General features: G+C 42.6%; 1 protein-coding gene across 1 annotated transcript; it reads left to right on the forward strand.

Moving 5' to 3' along the window:
- Positions 1-2,171: 2,171 nt before the first annotated feature.
- On the forward strand, positions 2,172-22,657 carry tcf20 (transcription factor 20). Its single transcript, XM_051106754.1, is given in 7 exon segments — positions 2,172-2,513; positions 9,655-10,601; positions 10,603-17,485; positions 17,584-17,677; positions 17,786-17,835; positions 21,229-21,318; positions 21,403-22,657. Coding segments are annotated over 5 exon segments (7,128 nt in total). The 5' UTR covers positions 2,172-2,513; positions 9,655-10,557; the 3' UTR covers positions 21,286-21,318; positions 21,403-22,657.
- Positions 22,658-23,842: the final 1,185 nt, after the last annotated feature.

Below are 23,842 nucleotides of genomic sequence, written 5' to 3' on the forward strand. Positions count from 1 at the left end.
CCGCACAACAACATAGTAAGCCCTGGGCAAACCCCAAGTAATTCTTACAAAAATATCCACAGACCTCAAATAACAAGCTGTAAACGCGTGAACATGAGTGTTTGTTCACACACTGAGTTTCTGTCGGCTGAATCGGGCCTGCTCACCCTCTTTTGCTTACACTGTTCGGCTATGTTGAGACCCTGTTATGTTGAGTTTTCCAATACCTTCTCATTTTACCTTTAAACACAAAACTAAAACACTTTTTTTCATCCATCTGCATCAGCTTGCCGAGTTCTGAAGGAGAATGTTAAAGTTAAAACATAAAATATTTACCACAATAACGTATTTTCCAGAAACCAAAGCGACTCCTTGCGCCCCCTGCAGGACACACGCTCGTTTACAATTATGGCCAGAACATCAGGTCCCCTGACTGAAGCTGTTGACTGTTTAGCTCACAGTGTTTTACTGTTCAGAGCAAATGCAGCATCGTGTCCTTTCTGTGCTGTAAACTCACTGTTTTATATCTCACTCTCCCGCGCTCTGGGTCGTCTGATCATGTGATGCTGTTGTTGCCTAGTTACTACAGAAGCTTGATCTATCTGTCTATCTATTTTAATCTATCTACCTATCTTCCCCCAGTAAAAAAGTGGTCTGGTCTGAATCAGGAGAGAAATCTGCACAGATCAGGCACCATTTAGTCCAAAACAGCTCTAAACAAATATGTGGCTGGATTTTAATGTGAGACACAGCAGGAAATGGACTTTTTCCAGTGGATTACGGACTCATATTTTAGTTAAAAATGTCTTAACGATGGATTTGTTCCAGCTTTTGTCTTCTTGAGATGTGAACTGATGGACTGGAGTGGTGTGGATTACTTGTGGATTATTGTGATGTTTATATCATCTGTTTGGACTCTCATTCTGACGGCACCCATTCACCGCAGATGGTAAGACAGTGACGGAGTGGCACATTTCTACAAATCTAAAACTCACCTACGTTTGGGATGAGCTGAGGGTGAGCACATTTTCAGACATTTTTATGTTTGTGTTTTTTCAAACGATTTCTTAGCAAACAGGTATTTTATGGGGTGTGGCCAAAATAAGTCACATGTTTGTCATGTCCAACATTCATTGGCTAGGGGCAGTTTGAACATTTTTGGCTACAAAACATGACAAACACACATTTGCGTCCCATCAGGACCAGAGTAATCATACAAGACTAAGCACAGTAAATGCATTTACGTGTAATTTGCAGAAGCTTTCATCCAAAGGAGTGCTGCATTCAGATACACACGTTATCAGTTCATGCATCCACTGAGAATCAAAGACCTCGCACTGTGATCTAGTGTTTGAGCTACAGGAAAACACAAATCCAGAACGTTTCTCTATTTTAATCATTTCACTCCTAAACGAGCCTCGTTCCGGTGACCGTGTCCGTCGACTGCGCGACTAGTGTAGCATTTTAGAATGCATTTGACCATTACACAAGAACACACGTATAGTAGCCATCAGCATACTGTCATAAAAAACAACAACAATCCCCTTTTCAAGATGGAGAGACCAAACAAAGCCTTGATGTTTGCAACGTTTCAAACGCAACACACGCAGACACTAAAGCACAGTCCGGCCTAAACAGACAGACAGACCGACTGATATTTATCCGCGTATGGCGCGCGGATGTCTGTAAATGTGTGGCCTATAAATGATCCGCACTTAGGCCGCTGTGATTCAGTTGCTATGGTAACCATGATGGAAATAGCCGTGCATCTCCATAGGAGCGGAGCGCAGCGCAGCGCGGGGTTATTGTGGAGCTGGGGGTGGGGAGCGTGTTACAAAATGAACCGTTACTCCGATCGAACGATCGGCGTGACCGGAACACGCCGACACCTGTTACCGGGCCCCGTCCGACCCGTCGCTCCGCTCAGGGGCCGATCGGAGCGGCCCATCGAACGCCCGCAGATACGCCTTTAATTAGTTCATTAGCCAATATTTGTTAGGACTTTTGCACACTAGTCCAAGTACGCTACGCGAACCCGCTACAGAAGGGCCAGAAGTGTGCTCGGACAGAGGTGTTGGTACACATGCAGCTGTATGTTCTCATCCAGACCCCCCCAATCAAACACATGACGCCGAGCGATCAGATCGATCAACTTCTGTCAACAAGTGAGAGTGTGTGATTTCCCCATCACGACTGTAACGATGACTCGGGCCGTTAGTGTAGTGTAGCGCAGCGCCGTTGTGTGTGTCGGGTTGCGTTGTCGCGTCAGACGCGTGTGCGTGATGGATGCGGTGCGCGCGTGAGGGGGGCGGGAGCGCGTGGACCGCTCGAGCTCCTCTCGTTCGTTTCCTGACGTGAGAAAGACAAAAGGAAAAAAAAAACACGCCAGAAGAGAAACGAATTCGTGTTCGCGGAACATCAAGGCCCGCTCGGTTCCGTGAGGCGGCTGTGCGCGGCGCATGAGCCGCGGGTCGGTGCAGGCGGAGCAGCGGAACGCGGGACTCGAGCCCGGGGAGATCGGACGGGCCTGTCCGGTAAAAAAAACATCCTATTATCAGACGTTTGTGTTGGTTTTAATGTGGCGTTTTTGTCCGTTTCCAGCATCAGGCGTCGCTGCGTGTGTGCTGTGTTCACCGTGTTCGTGATTTGTCCTCAGAGTCGAGTTTATTTTCTTTGAATGTGAGTGTCGATGTGTGTCGCGTTCGCTCGGCTCTGTCTGACGCGTTCATAAATGAGCGGATTGTACGTGTAAATCCAGTATTTCTGCGCGAATCTGAGCCATGCTAAAGCGCTAATGCTAATGTGCGCTGGGAAACGGGTAAATGTGCCGCTGTGATGAGGCAGTTTGATTTCTAGATTGTTCCGAGTCAGTATCATGTCGGAGCTCCATCATTATTAATTCCAGATTTTGATTTCGTCTCATGAACACACACACACACACACACACACACACACACACAGTGCTAGTATCACTGCAAGCTCCTTCTCAACGTTATCATCATAATCGTCATCATCATCATCATCATCCTTGTTGTTGTTGTTGTTTGTTGTTATTGTAATTTCAGCATTTAAATAATTCTCAGGTGAGGACAAATTAAAGTAATGCTTAGACACTCCTGAAACTGTGAAGAGCATCATCAACTGTGACCACTCACACACACACACACACATTCCTGCACACACACTATTTGCACAACTGTGAAGATCATCTCGCTCGTTTTGTTTAGTTAACGGATCGGTTACAGGACTAGTCTGACTGTAGAAAGACAGCAGCCATAAACTCACTGCTATTGTGCGAGAGACAATAGACACGTGTCGACATGACTAATGATCCCATTAAAGTGCCCGGGACCCTCATTAAAGACTCGGCTAATTAAACACCCGTACCGTAGATGGATCGTGTCTGTCTGCTTTTGCGACACTTTCAGTTTATGACACTGTGTGTCCAGAGTCTCCGCAGACACGTGCGCCGCTCGGCCGAATACAGCAACTTTGCGAAAACTTGGTTTTATACGGTCAGATCGCACTTAGTCCGTGCGAAAGTGTAAATTCAGTCGCCGTGTGTTTAAGTGCAATATTTATGCCGTTTTCTTCCATGCAGTGAATAACGCTGCTAGCTAAAATCGACCTGTCCTTGCGAGTACGAAAGACTCGACGTGTAATCGAATATTCGAAGGATTCCTCACGGAGGACGACTGTAGCCTGATTAACGGTGGCGTAATCGAGGTCTGTTTACTCCACAAAACGTCACAAAAGCGGACCATTGCGATTTAGTTGTTGATATTACTTTTGAGAAAGACTAATTGCTGCTTTATTTCGACGGAAATTGAACATCGGGGATCAGGGAATGTCAATAAAAAGCCCAGCGTAACAGTTGTCCATATTAAGGAAACTGTGAAATCCATTTTATTTACTGCAAATTATGTTTTATTATCATTATTATTATTATTATTATTATTATTATTATTATTATATTTTAGTTTTCTGTTATATTTTTTTTTACTATTTTCAGTTTCAACTTTAGCATCGAAATATTTTAATTGATATAAAAAAAAGTATCAAAATGTGACAAGAACAGAATCCAGACAGTGACCGAGCTGCCCTGTGAACGTGTGAAGGTTCACTGTTGGCTTCGTTCATCAGGTCATCGTGCCTGAATCGAGGCCGAGACGCTGTTTGCCGAGGGTTAGTGGGAGCACATGCACGCGATCAGTTCGCTTTCGGGTTTTGTATTAAGATCCGTCGACACGGACGTGGTTCTGTAGCGCTGTGAACGGACGTACGGTGCCTCTGCAGCACGAGCACAAACACCTGATTGGCAGAAGCTTTTGCTGCTGGTGATACTCTGAACAGTCACAGGAAGTTGTGCCAGTTGTTGTGTAGCGTCTATCTGTGGTTCCCAACTGGTTTTCGGCGGGACCCGGCACTTACAGCGAAATTAATGTGGTGTTAATTATTTTGGCTTGTAGCCTTCGCTTGGGAAATAAGCATCGACGCTTCGCAGTAATGTGCACGGAAGTGTTTCGAGTCTGAACGATGGCGGCCGTGCGTTTGACCAGGAACGATTACAGACACTCCGCAGTCTGCACGCTTGAGTTCTGCACGCATTACACAGATGCAATTCCTGCTCTCGGGAGCAGAGGTTTGACGTTTGTAATGTTTAGAGCTGCTGAAAATAATCTGGATTACATACGTGAAGAGTTTGTGAATCTGTACCAGCAGATTATTATGAATACGGAATACTGAATTACAGCAGTCCACGCTGAAATGTGCTGAACGAGCACACAATGACGTGACACCACGGGGCTCTTCACCTGGTGCTTTTGCCCACGTCGTTCGTTTATCGTGTATCGGTGCAGTGTGTAGAAACAGTAGGATTAGTACTGAGTGCTGGTGTGTGATCCATAGACGCAGTGATGATGATGATGATGAGCATGCAAAAGTGTTGACGTGTATCTCGGTGTGAAGTTTCTCCTTCTTTCTGCTTCTACTATTTTTACTGCTTGGTTTCAAAAAAACACCCTGAAACCTGCAGTATGTTATTGTGCAGTGTGATTTGATGAAGAAACTGTCGATTCTTCGTGTCATGACTCATTTGAACACTTTTTTAATCTGTTACTTGTCACTGTAAACAAATAGATTATGTCTGTACAGCAGAGATGCCGTTCAGCGTCACGTACGTAAAGGTTAGCCCTGAAAATATCTGCTTTCCAAATCTGCTGTGTGAAATTCATCACACGTGCTGGTCCATATAGAAACGCAGATAATTACATTGTACCTGCAAGATGAGCATAAAGAGCTTCTTGACTTGAAATGTGTTCAATGATCTGAACTGAGTTTTATCTTACAGGGTTCAGTTTGGCTCGATCTCTTTGTACTTCCTGTGTTGTTGGGTCTACTGAAGCGGCCCGGTCTTAAAGCCTCAGGCCCGCGGCTTTGTGTGTTTCTGCTTCTTCTGCTGTTGAAGGATTTAACGCTCTTGAAATGAAATAATTTGATGCAGAACTGTCGTGCTTTTAAGACTTGTAACTACCACAACACTTTATGTCTGAATGTCTGTCAGCCAATCAGAAGCTTTCAGTTGTGTTTTGGTGTAAGTTTTGATAAACGAATGAGCGTTTTAACATCTCAACATATAAAACATCTTCCAAACTCGCATCAGTTTAACACACTTCAGTCGAGTCACCTTTTTTTTCTATAACACTTTATACAGATTGTGAAAAAAGCTTTACAGTGTAAAACAGGAAACGAATGTAAATAGAATGTAAATAAAAATTAAATTGTGCTGTAAAGCAGCTCGATAAAGCAGGACGACCGTTAACACTCAATTTTCAGGTAAAGTTAGCTGTGAGATCCAGTGCGAAGCGCTCGAATTCAGCAAAGAAAACTCGGTTCATAGTCTGATGATACAGCGCTGACAAACGGGAGAAACGCTGTACGCAACGATACAGTCAGAAGACTTTTAATCTATATATTGCCATCATTTACCACAGATGTACTGTAATAATGCGCCATGGTATCGTGTCAGAAATGTGGCTATTCATCTGGCTTCTCTTTCACATTTACCACCCAATATGCACAAAAGCACATCAGTATATCATCATAAACACAGCTTTTTTTGTGGAAAAGTGAAAGTAAACAGATGAGAAAAAAAAGGCATGTGTAACAGTATTTTTGGATCCGTGTGCATTCAGTGTTAAAGAGACAGTGACTAATAAACCTGCTGCCTGTCATTAATATTACTCCAAGAACAAAATAACATTCACTGATCTTGACTGAATATCTTTCGTTGGATTTTAAAAGTCCACTTACAGAACAACAATTTACAAATAATGTACTCACCCCCTTGTCATCCAAGATGTTCATGTCTTTCTTTCTTCAGTCGTAAAGAAATTATGTTTTTTGAGTTAAACATTTCTGCATTTTTCTCCATATAATGGACTGATATGGTGCCCCGAGTTTGAACTTCCAAAATGTAGTTTAAATGCAGCTAGCGAAACAATCGGTTATTTTCATAAAAATAATAATACAATTTATATTCTTTAATGTCAAACGCTCGTCTTGTCTTACTCTGTCTGGACTGTTTTTGTTCTGGTTCATGTCAGTTAGTGTATGTGGAAAAACTCCCATCTCATGTTCTCCCTCAACTTCACAATCGTCCTGTATCACTGTTTTACCTTTTTTGTTGCGGGTGTTTGATCTTCTTTGTAAACACTGTGTCTGTTCTTCTGCAGCGATGTAGGATGATTCTGAAATGATTTTTGAAGTTGAGGGAGAAAATACGATTGGAGTTTTTCGACATACCCTAACTGTCTTGAGTCAGAATACACAGAGTTCAGGGACAGAAAGACAAGACGAGCGTTTGACATTAAAAAGTATTTAAATTGTATTATTTTTATGAAAATAACCGGTCGTTTCACTAGATAAGACCCTTCTTCCTCGGCTGGGATCGTTTACAACCACATTTGTGATCGTTTGAAGCTGCATTTAAACTGAATTTTGGAAGATCAAAATCGGGGCACCATATCAGTCCATTATATGGAGAAAAATCCTGAAATGTTTTCCTCAAAAAACATAATTTCTTTACGACTAAATAAAGAAAGACATGAACATCTTGGATGGGTTGGAGGGGGTGAGTACATTATTTGTAAATTGTTGTTCTGGAAGTGGACTTCTCCTTTTAAAGTTACGAAAGATATTCAGTCTCCTTTAATGAGGATTAATCTATATTTTATTTGTTAAAAGAACTTAAAAGAAGCCGTTTTTAAACTTTACCTGTAAATTGTTCATTTTATTTATTTATACTATTGCTTTTATTAATTTATTTGCTTGTTCCTGTTTTACTGTTTACTTGTCTTTAACAATTAAATGTTTGAGATTTATATTAGTCTAGTTGTTTTGCTGTGATTATTCTTTTGTTAAAACCATAGGCAAAAGTTCCTCTTAGGCCTAATTGTTCTGTAGGCTGCTGATTTATGCTCATGTTATTCAGCTGTAACAGAAAGCTTTATAAAAGTACAGAACAAAAGTGTTTGACCTAATTTATTATTGACTTTTTTTATGTTATTGGAATCATTAAGAATCAAAATCGATAAGCAGAATTGGAATCGGAAACCGGAATTGATTCAGACTAAATGTATTTAGACTAGGGCTGTAGCGATCGATTATTTTAGTAATCGAGTATTCTACCAATTATTCCATCGAATAATCTGATAAGAAGTCATTTTTCTTTATTAAAGAGCAATACTAAATATACAAGAGAAAATAAGAGAGGTCTCTTAAAATAAACAACAAATTTGTTTCCTTTTTAGAAAAATGAACATTTTATTGCTGAAATTGCATACATTAATAACCATGAAAACTAAACCCATTTAATGCAGTTATTTGCCAAATTACATTCAAAATACAAATACAAATATCAATAAATAACTAAATAAATTATTTATTTATATAATATATATATATATATATATATATATATATATATACATATATATATGTATATGTGTGTGTGTGTGTGTGTGTGTGTGTGTGTATGTGTGTATATATATATCAAATATATATCAAAATACAAAAATCAATTTCACATTACTTTAGAAAAAGGTCCATTAATTCACGGTCTTAAATATGTCCAGTGTTTATCGGTTTGTGCGTCAGTAATAATGGTCTGTGGGGAAACGTGGTGTTCCGCGTGTAGTTACAGTAATTGGACTAAAGACATGATACATCAGCTGGGGTCGTATGGATTCCCATCGGATTGGTTTTGTGTGGTTTTTGAAGTGGGGCATGGCCATAATGGATATAATGAAAAAAACTCTGAAGACTGTTAAGAAAATGAATGTTAAAACTAAAAATATGAAATAAAACCTGTCCATGAAAACATGAACACATGATAAGGACACTGTTAACAAATGCCAGTGAACTTTAAGTTACGCGCTAGAGAGAGAGAGAGCGAGCGAGCGAGCTCCCGCCGTGATGCGCTTTCATAACACTGCGCTGAAACACGGGCAAGGACAGAATTTACTATAGATTTTTATAAAGTTAACCGTTATAAATGTTCATGGCAGATTTGTGCTATATTTTAATCTACATCAAGTGATTCCATAAATCGCATGTGCGTTTTCGAAACCATACGAATTGAATTATGCCTATTGTTGAACAAATATGACGGAAAAAGCACTGCTGCACTAGCTATAATAACATCAGTATAAAAAAAAAAGGAGGAAACGTCTAAAGGAATATGACCCTCTCAAATAACTCATTTGAGCATAAAACTGATATGCAGCTAATAAATGTTAATATCCCAACACATTCTAATGGATTAAGCAGATATGCACGTAGCTAACCCAGACATCACTACATGACTTCGAAGCCATGCATCTCTCTCTTCTCACGTCGATATTTTGGACTGCGTGCTAAACAATTAGAGCTCAGGGTGCCACCCAAAGTGCTGCTGCAACCAATCAGAAAAAAAAATGTCCACGATCATCGCTGTCACGGTCGAGTACTCGATCGCTATTGCACATCCCTAATTTCTAGATGACGATTCGCCTGTGTCTTTTAAACATTTGAAAAAATCATACCGGAACTTTTGAGTCTGACACAGAGAGAGCTATCATGATGAGTTATCATGATTGAAAACGATCGTTGAAAGTGAGAACTGCTATCCTGGCTTCTTGAGACGATACCCTTCCTCATTCCTGCCGATAGACCCTCAAACAGTCTTTTTCAGCTCACACAGTATTAACAGTCATTTATATTATCACAGAAATACTGGACTAAAAGTTTATAGTTCGGATATAAACATTAATGTCTATGGCAGCGGTCAAAATAGAGCGAATCACCTTTTGAAAGAAACTGTTGCTTAATTGTATTTGTCATTGAATCATTCAAGAAATTCATTCAAAAATGCTGCTTCATGCAGTTATGAAACAATGAAGTATTTTGTCATAGCCTCTAGTAAAATACACATTGTTTTGTGTAGTTCAGAATTGTGGGAGAATCGTGATTTGTGATATTTGAGACTATATATATATATATATATATATATATATATATATATATACAGAATCGTGCAGCTCTACTTGTTATATGTTATTTGGTTGTTGAAAATATGAATGTGGCACTAAAGGAAAGTCTTGAATTAATATCTGCTGTGTTTTCCCTCTGTTTCAGAACATCTCAAGCTTCCTGTTTCCAGAGAGAGACGGACGCCGTCATATTGAGAGGATCAAATTAAAGCCCACGGAAAACCTGAAGCTAGGACCAGCCACACTAAAAACTACCTTACTGTAACGGGCGAGGATTGGATGATTGAAGAAAACGACAAATTTGCTGGACTGAATAACTAACATGGGAAAAGACAAATGTTTGGATACAGCTGGAAAATATTTGTTGGCAAAGATCTTAATGAACCATGGCTTGAGCGTGTGCCGAAAATCCCTGTTACGCAGGAAATATGAAAAAAAATCATGATCTTGAAGTATTGATCTTTCTCGAGCTATTTTCAGTGTCAGTGAATACATGTGCCAACTGGAGAAAGATTTTTTTGTTTGTCTGTTGCAAACCTGTTACTGAACTATTATAATTCTACTGCATGGCTGCTATCCACATCCATTCGCACAGTTACCAAATGGCAAGGAGATGTTTCACACTACAGTATCAAGACATTGACATTCTCTTAATGAAACTTAACTGAGTTGCTATTTTGGTGGACTATTTTTACCTCTTGGCTAACAGACATTTTGTGATAACACTAAACCTTCATTTATCATCTTTTTCCAGAGATCTTTGGATCTAGTGCCAAACCACGCCGTGGCATTTGTGACCCCATTTCTGTGAATGAATGTGCAGCTGCTGCGTCTTCACATTGTCTGTACTGTTTAAATTGAGCGGCAAATTGAATCTCCTGGTTTTCTAAATCTCAGTTGCGACATTTGCTGGCGCCTCCTACATTGCTGCTACAGATGTGTTTTTAGATTTCTAATACTAAGCATTCCAGTTTGCCGTTTGGGTTCTTTTGATAGGAAAGGTTGCTAAGAACAGCTTTTGCAAAACTCTAAACACAAAAAAAAAAAAATGCAGAATTTTCCCAACAGTCCAGTCCCTCTTCATCCGGGGTTTAGCCGGGGGAGGAAGCGTCGTCGGTTCCCCGTATCAGTCCCACCCTTCAGACCTTCAGATATCTCCCAGAAACTCGGAGGAATATGCGGCCATGCAGCAAGCTCAAGCTAACCTGCAGAGTCACGGGCAGCACCTGCACCTGCGGAGCCAACAGCATCTTCTACACACTCCTCCTATACACGGCTACGGGTCCAGAAGGGCAACTGGAGAGATGTCGCAGGGAAACGCTCATAGTGGTGGAGGTGGAGCTGGAGGAGGGAATTCTTACCGTAAGGACAGTGTGGATTATTATTTTTCAGTGAGTGGACGAGAAAGAAGCAGAAGAGGTGGAGCAGCGTATGGCACGGGTTTTAGATACGCAAACGTGGATGGACATGCACCTCATCAATACCAACACTTACCTGGTTCAGGGTCGTCCTCTGGAATGATTACCCCCTACTCTTTGGATTATGGCTCCAGCAGTGGCTCTGCAGTTGGGGGTAGTAATAGCAGTGGCGCTGGTTCGTTTTCTCCTTCCCAGCAATACAGTATGGCTCATACTGCTTCAGTACAATCAGGTGCTCAAATGCATCAGCGGCAGCATGGTCAGAAATTCCCCGCACATCAAGGATTGCAGCAAGGTCAGCATCATCGGACATACCCGCTTTCTGGAAACAGAATACCCCCTCAGTTTGGACACTTTGCCCCCCTTAGTGCAACCTCAGGCTCTACTGGAATGTATAGCTCCCCACCGCAAAGATACGACGTGAGCAGCAGCAGCAGCACGGACGCCAAAACCAATAACTCACCTACTCGGTCTAATCCAAATACTCATACAATTTCATCTGTGTCAAACAGCTGTGAGAATATGGGACAGAACTACTCCTCGTCGGCTCATCCGCCATATTCGCCGCAATCTCAGTCCCTTCACAAGCATGCCCCCCATTCCCAGCGTACTTCTCAGCACAGTACTGGAGCAGGTTATGAGCCCTCCCTCAAAATGCAGCACCAAGGACACTTGCACACCAAACTGCCCCATTCCTCTGTGTCCTCCAGCCCCGCTCTGCCTTCACACCCCTCTCAAGACCTCGCCAAATCTCCTATGCACTCTCAAAGTCAACAGGCTCACATTCATCAAAACTTCAGTCCCATATCTAATCCCTCTCCTGCTCCGTCTGCCGTACAGTCTCCGAGCTGCAGCTCCTCTTCGTCTCCGCTAATGGGGAGTTCTGAGGGAAACAGTGCCGCTACTCATCTGCAGCCTGCATCACACCCCTCTGTTCCGAACGTTCGCGGCAGCCAAAGCCATGGACGTCTTCTGCAGGCCGTCCCTCAGCTGAGCCCCACTCCCAATTCAAACAGCAGCATCAGTAGTTGCGGTAGCGGCGTAGGAACTAAAACGGCTGTTTTGAACCACAGTGCAGGGATCGGTCATGCTGCCATAAGTCAGAACCGCATGGGACTGGGTCTTCGGGGTGGTCCAGGGGAGGATGGCTCCCTGTACCCTCATGACAAACTCTTGCAGGACCCTGGTCTAAATAGTCTCAATGCTCTGACCTCTCAAGTGGAAAATCTACCTAATACAGTGCAGCACATGCTTCTAACAGACACTGTGCTGCCCCAGAAGAAAAGCAGAGACAGTGCACATCACCTTCAGATTCTGCAAGGATCTGGCAACCAAAACAAATCTGGAAATTTCAGCACCAGTGGCCAGACCTCAGTCAATGAAGAGAGTTCTGAGATGCTGGAAACAACAGGGCATCCACAAGTAGAGTGCAGGAGAATTAGGCAGGCAAGTGGAACAAGCAACGAATCCGAGCCGCAAAGCTACCCGTCGTCACAGAGTCAGATGGCGTCAGAACCGAGTCAACAAGGATCGGATCTCCAGGTCAACACTGGAGTCATTTCAACAGCTTCAAAACAACCGTCTACTAGAGAGTCTCAATCAAAGACACCAGAAACCCTGACTCCCTCCTCCTCCTCACCACCTTCAGTTCATCCTTCTGCAGAACCCAGCCCAAAACAGCCAGCATATCCCCCTGCACCACCATCTCCCATTCACTCAGCACGTCCAAACTGTGTGGCAGAAAAAGACCTTTGTAATGATGAGGGCAGTGGAACGAAGGGACGAAAGATCAAAACGATAAAAGATGAAGACAGCGAAGGTGAAAATGCAGGTCCTTCCTGTGAAAGAGAAAATTCAAAGAACAGGCTGTCAGCCCCTCCCACAAAGGATGAAGCAGAGACAGATGCACAACAGACTGAAAATGTGAATGTTTCAGAGCAGCATAATGTTGGGGGTGTTGGAGTTATTGTCTCAGCTCGATCTGAAGTGAATACTGAATCAAGCAAGCACACGGGAGCCAAATCTACACGGTATGGCATTTCTCATTACTCAAGCAAACACGGCAATCCTGAGAACCAACGTGATGTGAATGTCTTAAGAGAGACTAGAAATCACAATGGAGAAGGGGAGGTGTGCATGGAAACATATGTGTCACAATATGATATTTCCCCAAAACAAGAATTTGGCCAAAACTCTCAACCCTCTGTTCAGACCCACCCAGCATCATTAAAGTACAGTAATCCCGAGATACATTATAATGCTGCAAAGAGCAAAGGAAAGTTAGGACTAGGGAGTAGTATGGGCACAAATAGATGCCAGAATTATCATCAGCTGCAGGCCAGCTATGGGTCTATTGGCAGGAAAGAGATTGGTGTTTTTGCAGTGGAGGCGGGGAGGGGTATCGTCTCAAGAAGCCAGGATAGCGGTTCTCAGTTTCATCAATCCTTTCCAAGTCTTTTGCAAGAAGTTCTCCAGGGTCATCACTTAGATAGACGCTATGGGCGTCCTGACCAGACATCTAGTGTTCACCAACAACCTCAAGATACGTCCCAGCACCGTTATCAAACTAGACTACCTTACAGTATGGTTGAAAATTTGAGTTCACATGCAATGAGCTCTCAAACACTTCTGAGTGGACTTAATGTCAAGTTCAATCAAATGGTCTCTGGAAAACCACCAAATTCAAGTCAAAATCAGGGACCGGAAAATGATGTTGTCTTAGGCCCACCTCATCCCTCTTGGGATTCTGAAGCACATAAGTCCAATGTGACTCACGGGATCTCTTTAGAAAAAAGCAAAACCAGTCTGTCTCCCAGCCAGTCCTCCCACATGCAGCAGTCGTTAGATCTCACAACAGGAGCCCCTTCGAAGCACATCAACTTGGCTGACTACACTTTGCAGCACAGAAAACCATCTAGATATGGTACCTCTCCTTCTGCTGTGGAGCAATTGCTTTTACAGGAAGCTGAGCCATTGGCATGCGGTGTGGGTCCTATCAGTCACACCCCATCCCAGACATCCTCAGGAAGGCGCTCCGTAATCTGTGACGTGTCCCCTTCTCGACGAACAACGCCAGAAAGAGAGAGAGGACACTCTGGGACCTCTGGACCCTCAGTCATTCAGCAGCCATTTTCTTCATCTGGATCAAATGAACAAGAATGTGGCAAGGAAGAAACTAAAGCAAAGAAAGCACAAAACAAGGAGGACTCATCAAAGACTGAAGCTGCAGGACAGAACACAGAAGGTTACTGCGGCACACCACCCAGTAAGGAATCCAGTAAGCCCCTTCCTCCCCCTGTAGATGTTGATTCCGATATAGAAAAGACCAGCAGTGCCAAAGGCAACAGTGAAGCCACCAGCAACCTGCCATATCTTTTGCAAATGTCCTCAAATCCCTTGTCCTCACCACCAAGGCACCAGTCATTCTCGCAGGCTGTTGATGGTTTCAGAGCATATGGTTTCAGTGACACCATGGATGGACCAAAAATGATCTCCCATCCTACACCTCATCAAGCATTCCACACAGTATCAGCATATTCTAAAACCACACCATCTACTAACAAGTTACAAGTGTTTCCACAGAGTTTACCTCCTCACGAGAGACCCGACTGGACTCCTGACAGACAAAGGCCAAGAGGTATGGACAGACACGTTCCTCAGAGACTTTCTGAACAGAAGTGTAAATCCCAGTCCTCAAGTGATAGTCTGCCTGGTCAGCATCACGTATCTCGACAGCACTCTTATCCCGGTTCACACTTCGACATGAAAATTTGGGATACTTATCCTGAAAGAGAGGGAGCTGGACAACCCACTGCACCCCCTCATGAGCATGTTGGTTCTCAACCAGTCACAAATGCTGCCCCCAAGCTTGGAGAAGAGGACATTTCAGATAAGAGTGCGGAAGACACTGCCAAATCTTTCCACTCGTTGGCTCCAGTTGGTGCTATTAGCCCTGCTGGGCACACTGGTAAGACTACCCAAGGGATTCAGCAGGGGCAGAGAGGAGCCAAAACCGGAACGTCGGCCGAAACCAACCCTTTAATCATGAGAAGGAGAGTTAGATCTTTTATTTCTCCAATTCCAGCTAAGCGGCAGCATCAGGATGTGCCAGGTCAGCGACCAGGGTCAGCTTATCACTCCCCGCTATCTCACTCTGATTCTAGACTTGCAGCCAACAATTGTTCTGGCAGTACTGATACTCAGTCAAAATTGCCGTCTCCTAAAACACAGCATTCTATATCCAGTGCTAACTCGCCTTCTCAGTCCAAAGCAAAGTTTCTTCCCCCAAGAAAGGGTCATGGTCTAAAACTTGAGGCGATTGTGCGGAAAATTACTCCTGGTGTGAAAAAAAATGACTTCAACAATAGTCACGTGGAATCTGACTTCTCTGAGGTATCTCATTACACCTCTGACATGCCAGACGCCGAAGGTGGTACATCGTTTTCTAGTGTTCCTCAAGGAGAGGAGGCGTGTTTATCTTACCTTGATGACTCTCATACTTTAGATGATCTTATGCCATACAGAGCAGTTGAAGATGCATTCTCTTGTGATTCTCAGACTCTCAAACCAGGTGCAACAGCTTCTAGCACTGGTGCCCTCAGAAGTTTGCCGAAAGACTTTGACTTTGGATTAGGTGCTGGTGGATCTTCAGGGTCACTGGGTGAAAACGATAAGGATGATTTTACTTTGTTAGGACCCCTTCCACCAGCTCCTCCATTACCTTGTCCTGTACAGGGATCCCCTCCTCCATCTTCTTCTGCGTTGTCTGACATACAGCAGTTCACAAATACTTATCAACAGCTGGAAACCCGACGAGGCGAGCAGTCGGCTGCTAATCTGCTGAGGCAGAAACTTCAGGAGACTGGCATGGGCTTTGATGATTACCCAGGTGGGGACTACTATGGGGCCACCACTGGCCATAGTCAGAGCCCTGGGCACCACCTTCTGTCCAGAGCTCCTCAGCACCAGATGACTTCTCTCAGGTTGACAAGTTCAGAGCCTAAACCATCAGAACACGTCGTCCCCAAAGGTTATTTTCCATCGGGTAAGAAAAAGGGTCGCCCAGTAGGCAGTGTGAATAAGCAGAAACGTGCCCAAGCACAAATTCAGAACGCAGCGACAAACATACCCGCTGCCTCTCTTCCCTCACCCACAGCCATACCTCAGTCTGTCCCAATCCCAAACACTGCAAGCGAAGTGCCCCAAGCATCAACACCCCCTGACCAGAAACCCTGTCCACCTTTGGTACCTCCTGCTGAAACCCAGGTGGTGAAAGTGGATGTAGAGAGTGAGGAGACCCAGCCAGAGTTAGATGTGAAGCCTCCTAGACATAGACAGAAAAAGGGGAAAGAGGGCAGTGAGACTCCTGGCAATCAGAGAAGGAGAAGAAGAGGAATGGTTCCCAAAGAGAAGCTGGACACTCAGGCAAGCAGTAGGGGAAACGTGAGCCTGTGTGGAATATTCTCAGATGCCAGGAATAATGTTTTTGCTCCTTACATACATGTGGAGAAGAAGATAGCAGAGATTGGGGCTATCTGCACAATCATTAATGCAGAGGATGAAAAATCAAAAGGTGGAGGCAAAGCTGGTCACTTGGGGGTTGATGGCCCGTTAAATACCCCTCTGTCGTCTCAACTTGTGAGAAAAGAAAAGGAAAATGAAAGAACAAAAGAAAACTGGGCCTCAGAGCCTGTTGATTCTGCCTTGCAGTCAGGAAAGACACTTCCTACATCTGGATATGTTCTTCAAGGGCCTGTGATATCAGAGACTGGACACACTGGTCGCCTCTTATGCTGCCTTTGCCAGAAATGGGCCAATTACAAACATCTCGGGGATCTCTATGGTCCTTTTTACCCAGCTGAGTATGCAGCCAAGCTCCCTAAGAATCCGCCTCAAGTTCGACAAGCCTCGTCCTACCATGGGGCAGCTACCACAGGTTTCAGTATGACATCCATTCCGACAGAAGCGACTCCCCAGGATACAAGATTACAGGACCCTCAGATTGTCAAGTCATCTACAGATAGCGACTGCACAGTAAGTCAGGCGACAAACCCAACATCCCCAGCCACCACCATTGGCACAGTCTCTCCCAGCATGGGTGAAGAAATGCCCTTCCAGACTGCTAAGGCGAGCAGCTCTACATCAAAGGTAACTTCTCACTCCTGGGATCCGGCTGCAGAACTGACGAGCGGGCTGGGTACAGTTCAAGAACTGGACGGTGAAGTCGTACTGCAGCAGTTGCACGTCGAAAATACCCAGCAAAGGCCCCAGCACAGAAAACTGACGTCCCATCCGCGCTTCAAAAGAAGACATAAGTCCAGTGAAGATTTACCTCGAACTGTCCCTATCAACAGCAAAGCCTCCCTGCCCTTCCAGCCTCCCCCGCCCAGCCAAGACTCTCTGGGCCCTATGGCCCAAATGGCCCAGCTCCCACTTGTGCCTCTGGACCCCGAGGAGCTGTGGGTGCATGAGGGCTGCATTGTTTGGACCAGTGGCATTTACCTGGTCAATGGGAGACTGTATGGCCTTCAGGAGGCACTAGATGGTGCTAGAGATACAGTAAGTGGAAAGTGTTGCAGTTTGTTGGCTTGTTGTATTGTGTGAAAATAGGTGACTTGATGTTTATTTCTGATGTTTCTGACACTTCCACTCCTTAGAGCTGCTCTCATTGTGAGATGGTGGGCTCCACACTTGGCTGCTACAGTAAAGGCTGCACGCTGAGGTACCACTACCTTTGTGCCATAGAAGCAGGTGAGACGTGACATCACCTCGGTTGTTTTTAATGAAGCAAAATCCACGTTAGTGTTCGTGTTCAAATGAGTGACTGACGAAATCTTTCTGTTTTTAACTTCAATCTAGATTGCTCTCTAAATGAAGACAACTTTTCTCTGAGGTGTCCAAAGCACAAGGTAAGAGAGCAAGACTTCCATCTTGTGTGGGTATTTGGAAGACATTTGTATTTTTCACGGAGCCTAAGGGTATATCGCATTCGGCATAAGACAGTAGCGGCTACAAAAACAGCTCCTGATGAGCAGTCTCCGTTCTTTGGGTTCTTCTGCTGTTGTGTTTCTTCTTATTTGTTGTTCAGGACTCGCTGTTTGTCCTCAGCAGTTTGCCTGCGCATTCTTTGTTTTTGCACATTTGAGCTTTTCCTATCAGTAGCTGTGTTTCCGTCCATCTATTGTATGTGCATTTTGGAATATTGCATAAAAAAAAAAAAGCTGAATAAATTATAAAAATGCGCTTAAAAAATGTATGTGCACAACTGAGTAGGATAAATTTTTAATCCGATTGCGCATAAACTACGATGGAAACACATTTACTGAATAAATTCCACCAAGTTATATGAAAATGATTATATTCAGTGGCTTCTCCTACTTTTATTAGTGATATTTGGTGCCAGTTTATCAGGAAGTGACTAATTTGTTCTCTTTGCCTCACTGGATGGAAATGGTGCTTCTATTCGCAAATGTTTTACGTGATATTCCAGTTTTGCGCACAAATTAAATTTGCATCTTTGGATGGAAACAGCTAGTGACCAGGGCTCTGAACCGGTTCAAGGAATGAAAACCAGAAACGAACAAAATTTTGACAGGAATAGAACCAGAAACAGAAATGAAATCAAATTTTATAGTTCCGAACAGAATCGAAAATTTTAAAATGGCCATTAACCGGTTAATAATGTTATTTAATCGTTCCACTATATATTTGAAATTTGCTGTCGACCAATCACGAATTCAAGTTGTACGGCCAATGCAAATGTGAGCTGGCGCATCCAGCGAGTGAAATGCCTGCGCTCAGCTGTCAACTCATCGTAGGTAAGTCCTTAGAGTTTATCTGAGGATGGTGTAAGTTGGATTCAACAGATCACATGCTCTGTGCACTGAGAAAACAGAATAAAACTATAGGCTTACAAAAAAGGCATATATAGGCCTATAGATGTAATATTCCACTTAAGTCATTGACAGATTAACAAAACGGAATAAAAAATCTGCTGAGATCCAAAATTCACAGAAAGGAAAACGAGATGGCAGTTTTCCTTTAGTATGCTAGTTTTCTTTATTTTGCAAAAGCTTGACAGTTTTGAATGAGGTCTTGCTTCTATCTGTATGACCAACCAGCATTGGCATGAGCATTGCTCCAGACAGACACAACATAATTTTGCGACATTGTGGGCTGTTCATTATCAAAATAAAATACAGTTAAAGAAACGTATAAAAAGGTTACAGTGCTCCGTTGTGCAATCTGTAGCGTTCAGCGTGATCACCGCCTCCCTATGCTGATATAGCCCATGTGAAGTAGGATGATGTTTGATGCGAGTGAAGTACAAAGCCTGTTACATAATAAATAATATCAGCATCCAGATACGTCGCGAATATGGAAACATTTGGATTCGTGCCGTATGAGAGCGGTAGGCATCACCTTAAAGGAGAAGTATGTTTTTATTCTTTTTTTCTGTATAATACATGGAAGAAAAATTGTGTGAATATTCAGTTTAAAAAGTTTTAATAATCATTGTAGTATTTTTTTTTTTTTTTTTTCTCCCACAATTAAGTGGTTAATCCTGTAGTAATATATTTTTTATCATTTCATTGTTTTATTTAAATTTGGCAGAAATAGGAATATGTAAAGACCTACATTTTACTGTACAAAAGTAATACAAGACCTATTTCTGTTACATGTTAAATTGTACTTTTATTTTGACGGGTTGCCGTTTATTTTCTGTTTGTATACACTATGATATGATGGGAGTTTTCTCAGATGAAACGGTAAAATTCACATGAAATGACTCTCACAGCAAGATTAACTTTGTGTTCATGTCGTCATATAGTGAGACGCAGAGGCCGAAAATAACCGCGAACATCACGTGTTTCAGTATTTATGCAGTAAACAAAACCGCGTCTCCACCATTCATTCATACAGAGGCAAACGGAACATGCAGGATTCATGTTTAATTTAAATAAAATTACAAATTACAAATACAAATTTAGAGATCGACAGGTGAGTGCATCATTCAGAAATTCAGTTTTAATCAACTTTTATTCACAACTGATCAACGCACACGTCTAAGATGTGATACAGAGTAAACTTTGGGCACAAAATATTTGCCCTTGCATTTCAAACAATTAATTGAATTTGAAACAAGAGTTTTGCTCTATTAATTTTATTATCAATAATATGAAGGGAATGTTTCTGCCGTGCCATCGACTGCTAATATGAAGCAGTCGAGAGAGAGATGTATATTTAATGCTTTATCTTTATCTGAGTCTGAAATCTGAAAACAGTCAGAGAGAGAGAGAAATAGTGTGAATACTTTGTCTGTTAGAATAACACTTTACAGTAAAGCAACCTTTGTTAAAATTCATTAGGTGCGCTGACCTAACAGTATTACAGCACTTATTAATCTAGGTCAATAATTAGTTAACGATGAACAAACTAATGCGTCTTTAGTATGCTAGCATTACTTACTAAATTATTTTCAATTTACTTATCTTTTGAGGCTGGTTATTTGTCACCTATGTTATCGATTTAGTGACGATACTGATATCGTACCAAAGCCAAAATTATGGTATCGATCCGTCCCTATTGGCTGTGACTAAAGTGCAGCAGGTTAAAATACCAGATTTTTTTTTTCTTCTTTTTCTTTTTGAGTAAAGAAAATGCTGCACTATTATTATTATTATTATTATTATTATTATTATTATTATTATTATTATTATTATTACAGGCAAAAAATAAATACCGATAATAATACAGAGGAACGCAGGAGCAGAAATGTTAAAATATAAATTCCGCTTGGAGTGAACGGATTGATTATTTATTTATTTTTCATTTTCGAGCCCTGCTGGTGACTATGATTTAGAGATGCGTGTGATCACACTGAGGGACTCGAACACAACTGATCCAAAAGGAGCAAACATTCGCTGATGCTCAAGAAGGAAACTCATTCAGGAACCCCTTCACACACAAGCTTAAAATATTTAGAGGCCTTGTTTTTTTGTTTTTTTTTTAGGAAGCGGCACTTCCTATTTCAATGGCTTGTCGCCAAGCATTGCAGCGCTGCTGTATGACTGGTTTTAATTTTTTATTTGTATTAAAAATATTCATGAATGCATGAACACTCTGCCTTATCAGCCGAGTTACAGTATTAACTAAAGTATCTGATGTTCCGGTGTTCAAATATGTTTTTATAGTCACAGAGCGTTTGACGCGACAGGTTGTGTTGTTGTTGCCTCTTCCACAGGTGTCGGTGTGAGCGTAAATGTGTTTTGCTAGTTCTTGTGTGCGTTCTGTTTCGACAGAGCAACCGAATTGCCAAGCCTGGAGCGGCGTACCTGGAGCAGTCGGAGAGAGGATGAACGTACGCTCGACAAATCCCGCACAGATCAGACGTGAGTGCTGTATTTCTGCAGATTCTGTCGCTGCTGTTCCAGCGCTGTCGTGTATAAACGCTGTGCTGTGCTTCGCTCCCGCAGAGAGATCGCGACTGACTGTGCGAGATTCAGCCCGAGCGGGACGCCGTCGCGCTTCCGGATGGAGTTTCCACGGTAACCGACGGATACGTTTTGGAATGTAAAGTTCAAAGACTTTCTCTAAAGAACACTAATAACTCAGACGAGCGCTCAGACAGAGGTTTTTCATTTATCACCTGTTCTGTGGGAAAAACGCGCCATCGCCGCAAACGGAGGAAAGGATCGGAGCGGGAGACCTTCCTCTGAGAAGAAGAAACGCTAACTGCCTTTCAAAACACGGATTCGGTTCGCAGAGATTTTGCAGTGTTTGACTTTTGAGTCCACCGTTGTCATCTTTTATCTTCGTTAGTTCATTCTAGTAAAAACTGTGTCGTGGAGCTCCGCACTGGGAACAAGAGAACTGAATGAGAGAAGGGGACCACGTGGAAAGAGAGAGAGAGAGAGAGAGGAGGCAGTGTATTTACACCAGTTATATGTAGTATTTTATCATAACTCATATATCGTTATTTTAAACATCACTATTGTTTTAATCAGTATTTTACCCTTAGATTGAGACAGAATTCTGAGCGTTTGATGGACTGTCCGTATCGCTAATCTGACGGAGGAGGACCAGCCCTAATGACATCACTGAACACACTCGATGACATCATCATCATCATCATCATCATCACGTGGAATGGAAGTGCAGTTGCCACAGAGACATTGTTGTCACGGAGACGCACATATATTGCCTTCGAAGGTGTGCCTGCCTGCGTGTGTGTGTGTGTGTGTGTGAATGAGGTTTTGCCGTGCGTTTGCTCGTTTGTGTCTGTTTTTGCTCCTTTGATAAGTGTTCTTATTTTCCACCTCCGAGGGTTTCGTGCTGTAGTTGCGGGAAAGGAGAAGCAAATGGACACGTGTTATTTTTTTGCAGGAAAAAAGCGTACAGATGGACCGCGTCAGGAGCTGCGCTCGGTCTCAACCAGACTCCTGGTTTTTGTGGGATTTACCGTACGGGACGCGGTGAAACTCAGAACGCTTGCGAAGGGGTCGATCTGTCCTTCTCTCGACGGGTGACAGAGACAAACATTCCGGCACCGTTTCGAGGAAAAAGCAGGCATGAGTGCAAAACTCCATCAACAGGAACAATCGCTGTCATTTTTTAAAAAAGTCTTTTAAAAATAAAAAACGCAAAGAAAAGAATCACCATATGAAAACATGTACTAGAAAACTGTCAATATGCTTCTGACTCATGAATACAGTTATACAATGGAGAATCTTTGGTCGTTTGCATTGCTGTGTCTGTCTGTCTCTGTACTTCACTACTGTTTAAGCGGTAAATGACACGCGTGTCGTTCCACACGCGAGACCTGCGTCACCTGCAAAAAAAAACTAACTCTGCTACAAAGTATGAGGCTCATCATTTAGATCAAAACGGTCAGTTTGGGACAGATAAGATGAGATAAACCTTTATTTGTCCCACAGTGGGGAAATGTGCATGCCACAGCAGCGAAAAACAAGTGCAAATATAAAGCAGAAACTCCAAAATATCGATAAAGTACAAAAGAAAAAACAACAGTAATAATAGTTGCTCTGTCAAACAAACAAATTGCACTGGGTTATTACACAGTTTAAATGAGTGTTATTGCACAAAAAAATTAATTATTATTGTCGCACAGTTTGAGAATCAATATTAGCAATGTAATGTATTATAGTGACTGGTTATTGCACAATTGTTGTATAAGAAAATCAGTAATTGACCGTGTGTGTTATGGGAACCGGTTCACTGGGAGCAGCTCTGATGAAGACCTTCCGTATGGCTCCTTCAGACGTCTAGGATGTATCAGCCTGTCACCGAAGGAGCTGCTCAGAGATGAAACCCTTTCCTAAACCACATGTAGCTTTATTCTCATTTCAGAGTTGAATAACTGCTGATTACAAGAAGTTTTTGTTGAATTTAAGGAGAATCCAGGGTTGGTCGCATCACTGCTCCATCGTCTGGCTGATCTTTCTCCATCTTTTTCAGAAGTCGCCGTGTGATCTCATTCAAATAGTGAAAATGTTGTTTTTTTTGAAGCAACGTTTAAATACGTTTTGGATGTTTTATCAGTGACCCTTAAAATGGTTTTCTGTCTTTGGCGTCACTAGTGAACGTTGGTGAATTTGGAAGAGCAAGGCCGGCCAACTGCTGCTGTGTTATTCTGAATTCTGCCTGTGTGTGTTGTTGTGTCGTCAGCTCGTCGTGACGTCGTCGTCCTGCAGTCACATGAACGTTTAGGTTCAGATGATTGGTTCAAAACAGCCTGGGAGTAAAACGAAGTGCTTGTGACGTCGTATCACACAGGCTGTGTTCAGAATGACATACTACACACTGCAGTTTATAATATGGTGTATCAGGAATTAATGTCAGCCTTGATTGGATTATTTGATTGGATTAACAGAAATATCCTTTTACACCTAATTC

Source organism: Labeo rohita, chromosome 3, assembly GCF_022985175.1.
Source record: "Labeo rohita strain BAU-BD-2019 chromosome 3, IGBB_LRoh.1.0, whole genome shotgun sequence".
Classification (NCBI taxonomy): Eukaryota; Metazoa; Chordata; class Actinopteri; order Cypriniformes; family Cyprinidae; genus Labeo; species Labeo rohita.